This window comes from Herpailurus yagouaroundi, unplaced genomic scaffold (genome assembly GCF_014898765.1).
Source record: "Herpailurus yagouaroundi ecotype Mexico unplaced genomic scaffold, PumYag 569, whole genome shotgun sequence".
Taxonomy (NCBI): domain Eukaryota; kingdom Metazoa; phylum Chordata; class Mammalia; order Carnivora; family Felidae; genus Herpailurus; species Herpailurus yagouaroundi.
The window spans coordinates 7,518,250-7,531,877 of NW_024412786.1; the positions used below are offsets into that span (position 1 = coordinate 7,518,250).

At 63.1% G+C, this 13,628-nt stretch overlaps 1 protein-coding gene across 1 annotated transcript in view; it reads right to left on the reverse strand.

The window, feature by feature from the left end:
- The window catches only part of KCNQ1 (potassium voltage-gated channel subfamily Q member 1), a 274,919-nt gene that overhangs the window by 217,315 nt on the left and 43,976 nt on the right, over positions 1 to 13,628 (reverse strand). The window contains exons 7-10 of the mRNA XM_040465810.1: positions 11,942 to 12,052; positions 11,158 to 11,253; positions 8,949 to 9,071; positions 7,896 to 8,040 (exon numbers count right to left, since the gene is read on the reverse strand). Coding sequence (XP_040321744.1) covers positions 7,896 to 8,040; positions 8,949 to 9,071; positions 11,158 to 11,253; positions 11,942 to 12,052 — 475 coding nt within the window. The remainder of the gene's footprint in view (positions 1 to 7,895; positions 8,041 to 8,948; positions 9,072 to 11,157; positions 11,254 to 11,941; positions 12,053 to 13,628) is intronic.

Sequence of the window (13,628 nt, forward strand, 5' to 3'; positions counted from 1 at the left end):
CGCATGTTCTAACTCGCTTGGTCAACACAACAACCCCGCAAGGGTCCCCATTTCGCGATTCAGAAACCGAGGCTGGGAGAAGGCAGTGGCCTGCCCAGGGTCACCCAAGACAAGATGGCAGAACTTCCTTCGGCCCCAGGAAGGCCGGCCGTCAGGTTGTACTCAGAGCCACTCCCCGAATCTGCCACTCGGCTTTTAAGGACAAAACTGTAAAGGAAGGATTAATTTTCCTGCCGTGGAATTTGGCACCGGATTTAAAAATAATAATGCTAGGGGCACCCGGGCGGCTCAGTGGGTTAAGCATCCGACTCTTGACTTCGGCTCAGGTCATGACCTCACGGTTTGTGAGTCTGAGCCCCACACGGGCCCCTGTGCTGCTGGAGCGGAGCCGGCTTGGGATCCTCTCTCTCTCTGCCCCTCCCCTGCTCATGCTATCGCTTTCAAAATAAATAAACTTAAAAAAATAGTAGTGATAATAAGGAAAGGTGGGGCAGATCTGAACGATGCCATGGACACATCCACGCGTGTGTGCGCGATCCATCGCAACGTACGTGTTATCTGTCTGAGCACACAAATAAAACTCTGTTTTACAGACAGAGCATATAACCTTAACAAGTCCAAGGAACATTTGCAAAAGCAATGCTTTTATGTTTGCCCCCGGACACAAAGAGAATCTTCACTTAGTAAAAGCAAATACTTTGCAGCCCACGTCCTTTCACTGTAAGGCTGTTAAGTTGGAAATAACAGAGATAAAACGTGTTCTGCTTCAAAAGCAGGAAAACATTTCTTTAGAACAAAGAGAAAGCCAAAACGTAAAGGCGGCCAAGAACGCGACGGAAAGGAACGCGTTTCACAGTAAGATCTACGTCACAGCTAACGTTGCCATCGGAGGAAAATATATATAACTTCTAAAACGCCTCGGAGAAGAAAGGCTTTAGATACACTAGGTGCGAGTCTCACTCAAGTTTTTAAAAACGTGAATAATCAGGAAGAGGGGATACATAGATATAGAAGCCCAAGTTGGGGAAATAGAAAACAAAAACAGTGAAATGGTAGTTTTCGGCTAAGAAAGTAAATATTATATATTACATATATTAAATATTATATTATTATTATAAAGATTAATAATAGAATATAAATAATACAGGTTATAAATATATTCTATATGATACGTGCTGTTATGTATAAATATGTATAATATAAATAATGTATAACAAATATAATGTTAAATATATAATTAAATATTATATACATAATATAAAATATATATATATATACACATAAAGCAGATAAATGTCTCATGAGCTTAGAGGGGAAAAAAGGCAACACTCAAAGCTCAGGCAAGAAACAAAGAGCTGATAGAGACAGCAGAACTCAACTCACTAGAAGTAACTCGCCACCAAGAGGCAACATAATTGAAACCCTTGAGGATTAAAGAGCAATGAATAAATTACCTCCAAAGAGGCAGCACATTTATTTAGAACAAATTACCATAAAGCAGACTTTTAAAAGGAAATTAAAGATCTCCTTGAGCACACGTACCAGCCCAGACGGTTTTACAACTTCGCTGCGCTGCTGAGCCCCTGAAGAAGGGGACTCCGGCGCTCTTTTCCGACGGGTGCGGGACGCGCGACAAGGTGGGCGGGTCTCCCCGGTGCAGACACTGCGTCCGGGCAGACGTGGTGGCAGACGGCCTCCCCTTCTGAGCCTGAGGTACAGTCGCCTCCGCGATCAGCCGTCGGGGGAGGGGGGCACGCCGCGGACACGTCTCACGGGTTCGACGCGCACACCGCGCTTCCCGTTAAGCGGGTGTCCACCCGCGGGTGTAGACGGCTGGCTACCTGTTGCCGGTCAGCGACCGCAGAAAGGAGCATCCTGACGACGGGCCGTCTTGCAGACGTGCAACGCAAGTGCGGAATACATTTCTGGAAGGGTTCAAGGGCGTACACGTCTCGAATTTTCACGGCAGTGGCCGTTTTTGTCTCCGTAGAGCCTCTCTCCGTTTATCCGCCCAACGCGGTGACTCAGCTTGAGGGTTCGCGCGTGCCTGGCCCACGAGGCTCCTCACTCCTCAAAGGCTCGACAGATGAATACAGCTCCCGTCGCGTCAATTTACATTTCTGTGATCGCCACCGAGGCTACTGGCATCCGTTCGTTGGTGAGAATCTCGGGATCCCTTTTCTCCAGACCTGTTTTTATAGCTTTTACCCTTTCGTCTTCAGGACCCACAGAGCCTCCTGGTATCTGGGTGAAATTAGCCCCACATGTACAATATGAGCCGCAACTGTTTTCTCCAGATCATCGTTGAAGAAATGGTTTTGGAGTTTGTTTTTGCTCTGCACCACATTTTTATTTTACGTTTTCACTGAAGCGTGCCGGACACACAACAAAGCGGCCGTGTTTAGAGCGTGCCGCTCGGTGAGTTGTGACACGCGACGACGTCATCACGATCGAGATCGTGAACACACCCATCGGCCCCAGGCCTCCCTGTGCCCTTCTCCTCCCCCCAACCCAATCGCGCCCACGCACACCTGCTGGCCTCGTGGTCCCAGACCAGTCTGCCCTTCCCGGGCCTTCACACAGACAGAACAAGCAACATGTACTCTTTGCTTTTCTTCCTTCCTCTCTTTCTCTCTCTCCTTCTCTTTCTCTCTCCCTGCCCCCCTTCCCCTTGCCCTTCCTTCCTTCCTTCCTTCCTTCCTTCCTTCCAGTCTGGCTTCTTTCACTCACCATCATTATTCTGGCATTTATCCAGGCCGGTGTGTATGCTCATGGCTCGTTCTTTCTGATTTCTGAGGACTACTTCACTGTGGGGGCTAAACCACGAGGGGTATCTGCACTGTTTCCAGTTTTCAGAAAACACGACGACGGTGATATTCCACGTCCAAGCATCCGTATACACGTCTGCTCTCTGTTCTTTTTCCTCCTGGATGCTCATTCAGGAACGGAATGGCTGGATAATACGGCAGGTGCACACATAATGTTCTCAGAAACTCGCAGCCTGTTCTCTAGAGCAGCTGTGCCGTTCGAGTGTCCAGCGGGAGCGCGTGAAGGGCTCGGTGCCCGCGTCCTGGGCAGCACTCGTGGGAGTGACGGAAGCTTCCCTCGTGAAACCACGACACGCGGTAAAACGTTCTTAATTGTAGCCAATATAATTGCGTAGTAACATCTCATTGTGGTTTTAGTTTGCGCTTCCCTAATAACTGATGGTGCTGAATACAGCCTCACGTGCTTATCTGTACATCTTCTTGGGTGAATGTTCAAACCCGGCCTGCTTTTCATATAAATCTTGAAATTTTTTTAGATGTTTATTTATTTATTTTGAGAGACAGAGCGTGAGTGCGGGAGGGGCAGACAGAGAGGGAGACACAGAATCCGAAGCGGGCTCCAGGCTCCGGGCCGTCAGCACAGGGCCTGACGCGGGGCTCGAACTCATCAACCGCGAGATCGTGACCTGAGCCGAAGTCGGATGCTCCACCGACTGAGCCACCCAGGCGCCCCAGGATGCCATGATTTCGGTTACCGTAAATGCTGTCGACCTCAGATTACGGGCTGCCGGAACACAGATGTAGACGTGACGTTTGAGTGTTGACCCGGCTCCACTCACGTGCTCCTTCCCAGCCTGGGCGCCCGGGGTTTCCGCCTCTGGACCGTCCGCCCGGAATTTCTGCTTCTGGACCGTCCTGCAGGCTAGAACCTCCAGGCTGAGGCGGAGCAGAACTGATAAGAGCAGGCATCCTCGCCAAGATCCCGACTGCAGGGGACAGCAGCCCGTCTTTCCTCGCTATGTGTGTCAGCTGCAGCTGACTCGGGGTGGTCTTTACCAAGACCCTCCCTCTCTTCTATCGACAGAGAGCCATTATAATGAACGGCCAACCCGAAGCCCGGTGCGGGGGCCAGGTGGGGGCCCCAAACGAGGACCTTCTCCTCCAACCCAGGTGAGGCCGCCCCAGAAGCCACAGAAGCCCGGTGCCCGGCCTCATCCTCAGGGTCACAGGGACAGCGCCCAGAGTAACCTGGGGACTCGTTACGGACACGCCCCCTGGGCCTCCCCGCACACCCTGGGACCTGAAATCTCAGTGGGGGCAGCCCGGGTCTGTGTTAAAACTCTCCTCGTGATTCGAGGGACCCCCCCAGGGAAGTTCCAACCCGGAGTGTCACTGTCCAGCCCTCTGCCGTTGAGGAGCTCAGGGCTTCCCTTGCTGGGGACACTCTGTCGCCAGGACGAGGACCTGGATTTCGGCAATGAGTAGACCTGGTTTCGTCAAAGGCCTCTCTCTATGAACTCCCAAACGAGCTCATTGGAACGAGCAAACGTCTCCTATGGGCTCCACGGGGGGCGTCCCCAAGGGCCAGGAGTGAAGCCGCCTCTGGAACGGCGGCCGTGTGCGGGCAGCACGGCGTCCGCTCACGCCAGGAGCCACGGTGTGGACTGGATGAGGGACGGGGGGAGGGTGCACTCAAATCACACGCACAAAGCGAGACAGAAGCCAGCGAACCAGCCCGCGCACTGGCAAATGCGGAGAAAAATGAAAATTCGTTGGTGTTGGCCTGTTTTCTCGGAATAAAAGTAAAAAGCCTCCCCCTGATACGTGGGGACAGGCTCGTTCTGACAAGAGGCTGGGTTTGCATTGACCCCTCACGGTCGTCTAGAAAACCCCATGCCTATAAACTCGCACCACAAATGTTCTGCACAGGTTCACGGGGTCACCCTGCACAAGGGACAGCTTCTCCAGAGAGGCGTCCCCTCAACAGGGTGCACGGTGGGGGGGGGCCCACGAGAAGGAGCCCACGCTTACAGACCCACGGGGAAACAAGCCGTCGTGGGAAAAAGTTGGGGGAGCTACAGGGAGCAGAGTTAGACTCTCCGAGAACCGCGGATGGTGACGTGACGTCACCCTGGTGACGGAATGAGTGTGTTCAAATGACTCGGAAATTCCAAGGTGTAAGTCATGAGGAAGACACAGGCCAAGCAGATGACGCCCTCACACGCGGAGGCGCAGAAGTAACGGAAACTAACATCTCGGCGGGTGGATTAACCCGTGGGTTAGACACAGCGGCACAGTTGGCAAACTGGAAGGAAGCTGCTAGAATGCAGTGCAGGGAGACTGAGCAGGAAAATAGCAGAGACGGCCCGGGGGGCCAGGACGCGGGGGTCAGGCAGGCGTTTCGGGGGCAGGTCAGAGCATTTAGGGGAGGCGGTAACCTGTGACGGGACCGTGCTAACTTTCCACACCGGATGAAAGACACAAACCCGCAGGTTTGTCACAGCAGCAAACCACAGGGGGACGAACAGAGATAATGCACCGCCCTGGGTCACCATCCTGGAACTACCCAGCACCGACGTCCAAGGGAAGGCCCTCGAAGTCTCCAGAGGGGGCCGGGCCACTCCCGAGGGCGGCCGCACAGCTGGACAACGCGCCTGCCGAGCGTTCGCAGAGAATACGTATCTCAACCTGGAACCTTCCCCCAGCTAGAGCCCCATCCGACAGCAAAGTCGGAACACGGAGGCTCGGGGCAAAGACCGGGTTGACCCCCAACAGACCGTCACTGAAGGAACCGCCGAAGGGCCTCCAGGAAGAAGGATGTTAAACCCCGAGACGGAATCCGACGGATCTGCTGGTAAATATCGGCAAGTGTCCACGAACCCAACAAGCCACGGATTCAGGGGATTCACAAGGGCAAGACACGGGGCAGGGGCGGCGTGTGAGGGGGGTGGGGTGGGATCCGGGGCACATAGTCCTGTGAGGGCCGCCACCCGAGGGGAGGGCGACAGGCCAGGCCCCGGCGGGTGGGGCCGCAGACTGCGTCCCCCGAATCGGGCTCGTGAGCGGCAGGCCCCACGCAGGCTGGGGACTCGGTCGGCTCTGACCACCTTGAGACGGAAGTGAGGGTGCCCCCAGCGCCTCACGGCCCGCCTGCCCTCAGGGGTCGCCCCCAGGCTGCCCGGGTCTTCGGGAGCTCCTCCCGCTGGCCTTGACTCCTCTGACCCCCAGCCCCACAGCCACCACGTCACTCCAGGCGCTGCCCCGTCCCCATCCGTGCCATTCCTGGGCAAGCCTCAGAGGGCACAGGGCTGCCCGCAGCCACGCCTGCCCCGTGGACTCCCAGCGCCCGTCCGACACCCGCAGGCTCCTGGGCACCGCTCCCGTCTTAGGAAGGAGGGTCGGCACGGCAGGAGCCCACGTGGGCCTCTCCATAGGAGGGAGGCCCCACACCCACCACACCTGAGGTGTGCAGGTGGCGGGCCCGGGGCGGGGGTGGGGGGTGACGACGTGATCCCACCCAGAAGCACGACTGCTCCCCCCACGGCAACTCCATCACAGCCGCTGATCCTCCCTTCCCCTCCCCGGCCAGCTGTACTCAGCATTAACACCACCTCCTCCAGGAAGCCTGCGGGCCCAACCAGGCCGAGCCGGGTGCTCGTGCCCCAGACGCCCGCGCGTCTTCCTCCCTGATGCCAAGGTCCGCCTCGCCCCGGGGCCTCACCCTCACGCGCACGGAGCAGGGTCCCGACGACCAGGACAGCGTGAGCAGCCGGGGGCTGGAACCTGCATGAGAAATGCGGACGGGAGCCTGGAGGGCGGGGTGTGCAGGGGTGCGGCATGAGGCTCGGGCGTCAGGCCTCGGTGCGGCCGGGGGGGGGGGGGGGGGGGTACTCTCAGCGTGGCTGCTTGCGCCCTGCCATGTGGGGGCTGGGGCTGCGGGCCCTGGCCGGGATGAGGCCCCCTCTCCCCCGACCAGGGCTCTCGAGGGCCCCGGGTACCGCCCGGAGGCTGGGGGCCACTCGGGGCCCACGGCGGAGGCCCCAGAAACACAGCGGCTCCGGGCTGGGCTGACTCGTGCTGGCAGGAAAGGAAAAGTCCCTGCGAAAGCACCCCACAAAGGGTGCCTGACTGTCCCTGCACTGGTGCCTCATTAACATTCTGCAGGCGGCACTGGGCACTTAATAACAGCAAGAAGGCTGAATGGACAGTTCCACACGCAGCAAACAGCACGAGAGGCTTCTACCCACCCCGACCTGCCCATTAGCATTTGCAGAGAGCCCCCATTTGCATCGCGACAATGGTCCTGCCCCTGAATCCGGAGTTGGGGGGGCCGCCGGGCACTCGTTGGCACAATTGTTCCTTGTGCCCACTCCGGGGGGCGGCGGGGAGCGCGTCCCGGGGGCTCACCAGCGATGTGGCCAAATTCAGGCCAGAGCGGAATCCCAACCGCCTGCGACGGGGCCACGGTGGCCCGGTGCCCGGCGGGGTGGGCGCCCCCGCCCGGTCCACCGACAGCCCCAAGGAGCAGGCAGCAGCCGCAGCCCTTTCCCGGAACACTTTCTGCCCTTCTTCCAGGGGACTGTGACCAAATGCGAGAGGAAACACCGGGGGTCAGCCGCCCGAGAACCAAGCACTTGGCGGGCCAGGCGCCCTTAAGCACAAAGGGTCAGGAACAATATACGCTTGTCCCCCTTCTGCCACGTCTAAGACAGTGACGCTGCCCTCCCGACCGTCAATGTGCCAGCACGTTCTGGTGGGTGCCGGGAAGAGGTCCAAGGAGGGAGAGACCCACAGGGCGGTGACGCACAAGGCACGCGGCGTCGAGGACAGACGCGGGCACGCAGCGCTGGCTCGGGACGCCCGGCCCCCTCCCCCCCCACCAAGAACGGGGGGTCCGCACACATGGGCCACCTCCCTTCTGCCCGGCACGGGGCGCCGGCCGCACAGCGGGACCGAGGCGGGGCCCGGCACCCGCAGCCCAGAGCCCGCAACAGAGCCGGAGGAAGGGTCCCTCCGGGGTGGGGTCTGTGGGGGGAGGGCAGGGCCTTGGCAGGCAGACGCCAGGTCAGTGGGAGCTGAGCGCCCGTCCCCGTCCCCACACCGCCACCCTGGGCGAAGGCTCCTCACCAGAGCTGTCGCAGGTGTCCACGGAGAAGTGGTCTGGCCTCCGCTTTTCTGACACGGGCTCGCATGTGATGTGGGGGACTGTGAGCGTCTTCTCTCCGGGACTCACCCCGTTGTCCTTGTCCAGTTTGAACTTCTTCTTCTTTACCTAAGACCACAAGCACTAAGCTGGCACTTCCTGGGGGTCCCCAGCCCCAGAACCCCTTAGCAGCCCCCAAGGGCACCAGCCAGGGAGCCAGGCCTCAGGGCCAGCAGACAGGGGTGCTGTGGGGGGGGCTGTGTGGGGGGGGGGGGGCTTGGCACAGGCGCTGCCTGGGGGCTCGGGCTGAAGGGGCCGGCAGACAGGAAACCGGGCAGGTAAACATACAAGCGGGCACGTGGGGACTAGGGCTGTGGCCACCGGGAGTTCCGGCACGCGGTGGGGGCCATCGGGGGGACAGCCTGGGGCCGGCAAAGGTGACATGGAGGAGGAGCTGTGGGAGCTGGTGAGGGCGTTTGGCAAGGGCACAGCGAGTGCAGAGGCGTCAGGGGCGGCTGGCAACGGGAGGCCTGGGTGCCCCCCTCAGTCCCCACACCGGCCCCATCGTGACACTCTTGCTCAGAGCCTACCCGAGCCCCCTGCACCACGACCCGAAGACTGACTTCCCCGAGCTGGGGAGAGACCTCCGTCCTGACCGGCACCCGCTGTCCCCGGCACAGAAAGCCTGACATCAGGGCCCTCTCAAGAGCCTTGTTCCCAACCTCTGGCCAGAACCCAGCCCGGCCTGTTCCCGGGGGCGCCCCCTGTGGGCCTCCCACAGTCCGGGCCTGGGAGCACCAGCCCTACGTGGCCCTGAGCCAGGGGGACCCCCAGGTGGCAGGACCCAGCACAGGTGCCCACCCCCAGGGCCCAGAGTGAGTGGCACCAGTGTCCTGATGTGGCGCCGCTGAAACGCCAGGGCCGAACCCCGGCCAGCAGCCGTGGCGCCCAGGGCCTCCCCACCCCCCCACCACACCCCACCCCACCCCACCCCCGCTCACGAGGGATCCCTGCAGGAGGCAGGTGGGGGCTGTTACCATGACGGACTTCTTGGGCTTGGGGCTGGGGGACAGCAGAGTGTGGCTCCGGGTGGGTTTCCGGACGTAGATGTTCCAGGTGGAGGACTCGGGGTTCTCGGCCGCATAGCACCTCCAGGCCGTCTGAACAAGCACAGGGAGACACGGTCAGCCGCCGGGCCCGCCCGCACCCTGGCCTGCGTGCCAGCCCCCCCACCTCCCGGGGCTGCTCCCGCGCCAGGCGGCTCACGGCCTAACCCACAGGCCGGTGCCCATGGCTCGGGCGCCACGGAGGCCCCACCCGCAGACGCAGACACCCTTCGGCCGCCTCTCCCCGGGGCACGCACGGCGGGTGCAGGGACGGACACAGACACCGAGGACACCCGGGGCCTGTGGGACACCGGGCAGGGGGGCAGGGGGCGTGGGGTGACGTGGGGGGGCGGGCCCCTCCCAGAGGCCCACATATTGGGTCCCGGAGCCCGGGCATGGCCTGCCGCCGTGGGGAGCTCTGGACCCGCATCCTAGAGAGATGCCCGTGGCGACTGCCACACAGGAACGACCCGGAGGAGGGGACACCACTGCACGGGATCCGAGTGGAGGACACGCTGTGTCCGGGTAGGCAGCAGGGGACGGACAGCGGGGAGCAGACAGGGGAGCTGGCAGGGTTCGTGGGAGGCCGTGACACCACCCAGGATGGGGACCTGGACAGACACAGCAGCCCTCCCTGCCCGGGTCGCTCAGGGGACGGCCACAGGCCTGGCCCCTCCACGGCCACGTGCCACCTCCGTGTCCCACCATCCCCACAAACGTAAGGCCGCCGCCCGCTTCCCACCCGGGTCTGGTCCGCGTTCCCTCCTCCGGGCCCCAGTCCTGCCGTGGCGGACGTGTCCGCACCCCTTGGGCTCAGCACCCGAGCCCGGGCTTCGCAGGGGTGCTCACCCCCAAGCACCGGCTCCGCCAGGACCCCGCCGTGCTCCCCTCCCGCCGGCAGCCTGCCCACGGCGGCCTGGGCTGGTTTTACGGGCCTGATTTATGGTCTCCCCGAAAGGAGAAGCTGTGGGCCGTAAAACCAGGCCTGAGGGGGCCCGGCCCCTCGGCTTTATGGCTGCGGCTGCTACTTCCTTCCCGTCCAGGTCCACCGTCCAGGCCCCAGACGGTGGGTTCCGGAAGGGTCCGGAAGGGCTTCAGAGGAATGAGGGGGCGCCCCTGGCTGAGCGAAACCTGGTGGCTGCTGCCTGTGCAGGGGGCCCTGCCCGGGGCGGATGGCGAAGGAGACCAGGGCCCCGGGGGTGACCCCAGGACCGTCCCTGAGGGGCATTCGGCACTGGGTGTGGCTGTCCCGCTGGGCAGAGGGCCCCACATCTACGGCTGGACACCCATAGAGCCTGTGCCCCAGGACCCCCGCCCAGCTGCTCCCCGGGCGAGACCTGGGCCCGCTCATCCCTGCTCTGCCCCCGGGCGGGGGCTGGTAACCGTCTGGGACCCGGTTTTCGGCCTAAGTCTTTGTTGCGCTAAATTAAGAGTCAGCCATTCTCTGGTGTATCTGGAAGGCTGGGGTCACAGAACTGAGCATCCAGGGGCTCCAGGCCACCCTCCTTACCCTGCCACTCTTAGCCTCTGTCTCCTCCAGCACCCAGGCCTTGTCACAGCGGCCTCGGGGTCCCCGTTGGGTACTGAGGGGCCTGTGAACCCAGAGCGTGGCTGAGCTGTCGGCTCGCCAGGCCTCACCTGCTGTCACCTGGGAGTCCCTAGCCCCGTGGGATGTGGGGAACACCCTGGAGGTACCCGTGCTACACAAGCAGGGCCTTGGACCCTTGGGATTTCCCTCCCAGACTCGCCCTGTGCCGAGCAGGGGGGTGACCACAAAAGGAGGCCACTGTGGCTGGAAGGTGAGGGGCCCACAGAAAGTTCACCCCAACCCGGGACGGGCCAGGGCACGTCCCTGTCCCCTGGCCCGCCCCCCCAGGACCCACTCTTCCAACAGGACCTCTAGGGAGGGAGGTGGGCGCCCCGCGTTCCCGTGCCCACCCCGTCGGCATCGCCCACGCTCCCCAGAAGGCCCGAGCACGTCTGTGTGGTAGCACGGGCTCATCTGTGTTCCAGAGGGACCCGTAGCAAGAAGGTCTCGTGAGCTTTGTGGCCGAGGGTAGTTCCTGGTTCCCAGAAGGGACACCAGCCGGCACTTAACCTGCCGGCGCCAGGCCGGACGTCAAGGACGGCGGCGCGTCACCTGAATGAGGGAGGCTGCGGCCGGGATCTGCCTGTTGAAGTGTTTCTGCCTCTGCTTCTGCTGGACCTTCAGGGCGAAGCCGGAGCCGAGAATCCCCTGGGAAGGAGCAGAGACGGGGGCTCGCGTCCACGCAGGCAGCCACCGCCCGGCCCGGCCTGTGGGGCACAGGTGCTGGGGACACGGGGCGGCACCAGGGCGCTGGCTCGGGCAGGAGGCGGCCCCGTCCGAGGGGGACCGCGGCCGCCTCCCCAGGATCGCCAACGGGATGGATGGGGCCGGCTCGTCAGGGAGGGAGCTCCCCGTCCACAGAGGGGATCAATCACGCACACACATAGATGCACACGTGCTCCGTGTGACACACGCAGGTGACCACAGAGCACACACGCAACCCACGCACGCTCACCACACACAGCAGGTGCACCAAACACGTGACGCGTACACCTCCACGCGCTCGGGGAGCTAGAAGGTGTGGCCCTCGGGATCTGTGATTTCTCGGAAGGACATGGGTCAAAGCGGGGCCCAGGCCACCGCGCAAGGGAACCAGCGCCCCCACCAGGCGGACAGACTCCGCCTCTGCCCTCGCCTGGCGGCTACTGTCGGTGTCTCCCCGAGACCCCTTGGGCCGAATGCGCCGGCCGCACCCCACCGGCCTCCACCCACACCTGCTGCAAAGCACCCTCCTGGAGCAGCAGGGGCAGGGGACTCCCAGGGGCCTCTGTGAGTGGCCTTGCTCCCGGGGGGGACCCTGCCCGCCTGGGAGCCAGGAGGAGGCGGGAGCACCTACCGCCGGGAGCGCGAAGAAGGATATGGCAAACACAGAGAAGCAGGAGGCAATGGTCTTCCCGACCCACGTCTGGGGCACCTTGTCCCCGTAGCCGATGGTGGTGACCGTGACCTGCGGGAGGCGTAGGGGGGCGGCGGTCAGGCCCAGAGCCCGGGACGGGTGACTGTCGGGCCCGAACCCGCCACTCTGCCGACAGAGACGCGGAGCTCCAGCCGCCACCACCGGGACGGCCCAGGCTCAGCCCCTGCCGGCGCGAGCCCTGCAGACGGCCGGGGCCCCCCAGACCCGGTGCCTCACGGGAAGCGGGTCCTTGGGCGTGCGCAGGGGGCCTGCCATCAGACACGCGGCCAGGGGGCCCGACCCCCGGGCCACCGACGTCGCCGTGCCGCAGCCCCCGGGGGGCCGGAAGTGCGCACTGAGGCTGGTCCTGCACCAGGAGCCCGGACGGGGATGATGCTTCGCTTCCTGACGCCGCCCCGGGCGCCAGATGTTCCAGTCGCCCTTCTTCCGAGAGGACCAGACGCAGCTTGAGCCTTCTTCTCGGTGGGGGAGCCGACCGGCAGAGCCTGCGGTGGGCCCACGGGCCCAGGGCCGCCCCCGCCCCCGCCCCCCAGGCTTGCATCCTGATTGCCTCTGAGGTTTGTCCCCGGGGCCTCCAGCGTGTGCCTGAATAGACATCCTGCAGGACGTGAGCACGCGCCCTGGCTGCACCACTCAGCCCCGACATGCCCGGCCCCCGCCTGCCTGGCGTCTGGGGCCTGGGGCCGCCCGTGGGCTTTGCAGGAGCCTGGCCCGGGGACCTGGGGCCTCACACCCGCACGGCACGGCATGGCAGCAGGCTCGGTGGCCCAGAGTGGCCACGTGGCCTTCTGCCTTTGAGGTCCTCCTGTGCCGGCCCGGTGGTCACGGCCAGTCCGTTCTGGGAAGCCCGGCCTCTCCCCTCTGGAGCCTCCAGTCCAGGCCCAGGGCAGGACCAGGAAGGTCTGCATGGAGGCTTCACTTGACATCCTGCCCGGAGGAGTCCCAGAGGAAGGCAGGACGCAGGGCCGGGGCCCCGGAGGCCCGTTTAACAGACTCCGACTGAGAGCGAGGCCCAGGCGGGAAGTGGCGAGGTCCGCCTCATCGCCGTCCGTCCCGGGACCCCGGTGGGCGCCTTCCACCAGCCACGGGGAATGGAGGGAGGAACCCAGGGGCCACAGGCAGGCAGGGACACACGTGTCCGCTCGCAGCAAGAGGGGCCACGGCGCAGGAGGCCAGCAAGCGCATCAGCACGCAGCGGGTCCAGACAAGCGCTGGGCGTCCACGAGGGGGCCGGCCGCTGTGGAGCCTGGCCCGGGGCGCCTGCCGTGGTCCTGGGCCTCCCGTGACGTCACCGTCCCTCAAAACCACACATCTCGCCGCGAGCGCCAAGCGCACTGAGCTGCCTACTGCCCGGCCCCTCGAAGGGACCAGCCGAGCCCGTGGAGGGGGGTGCGTGCCCACAAACGTGCCCCCCACACAGGCGGCACAGCACACACACGTGCGAGCATCTCACGCACGCTCGGAACGAGCGAGGGCACGTAAGGAGGGGCCGGTGCCCACGCCGAGCCCTCCACGCTCCGGGACTTGCACGCGGGCCGCGCACGCCTGGGCCTCGGCATGGGTACCGGCGGGGCAGAGCCAGGGGCAAGCCTGACAGTCAGCTGGC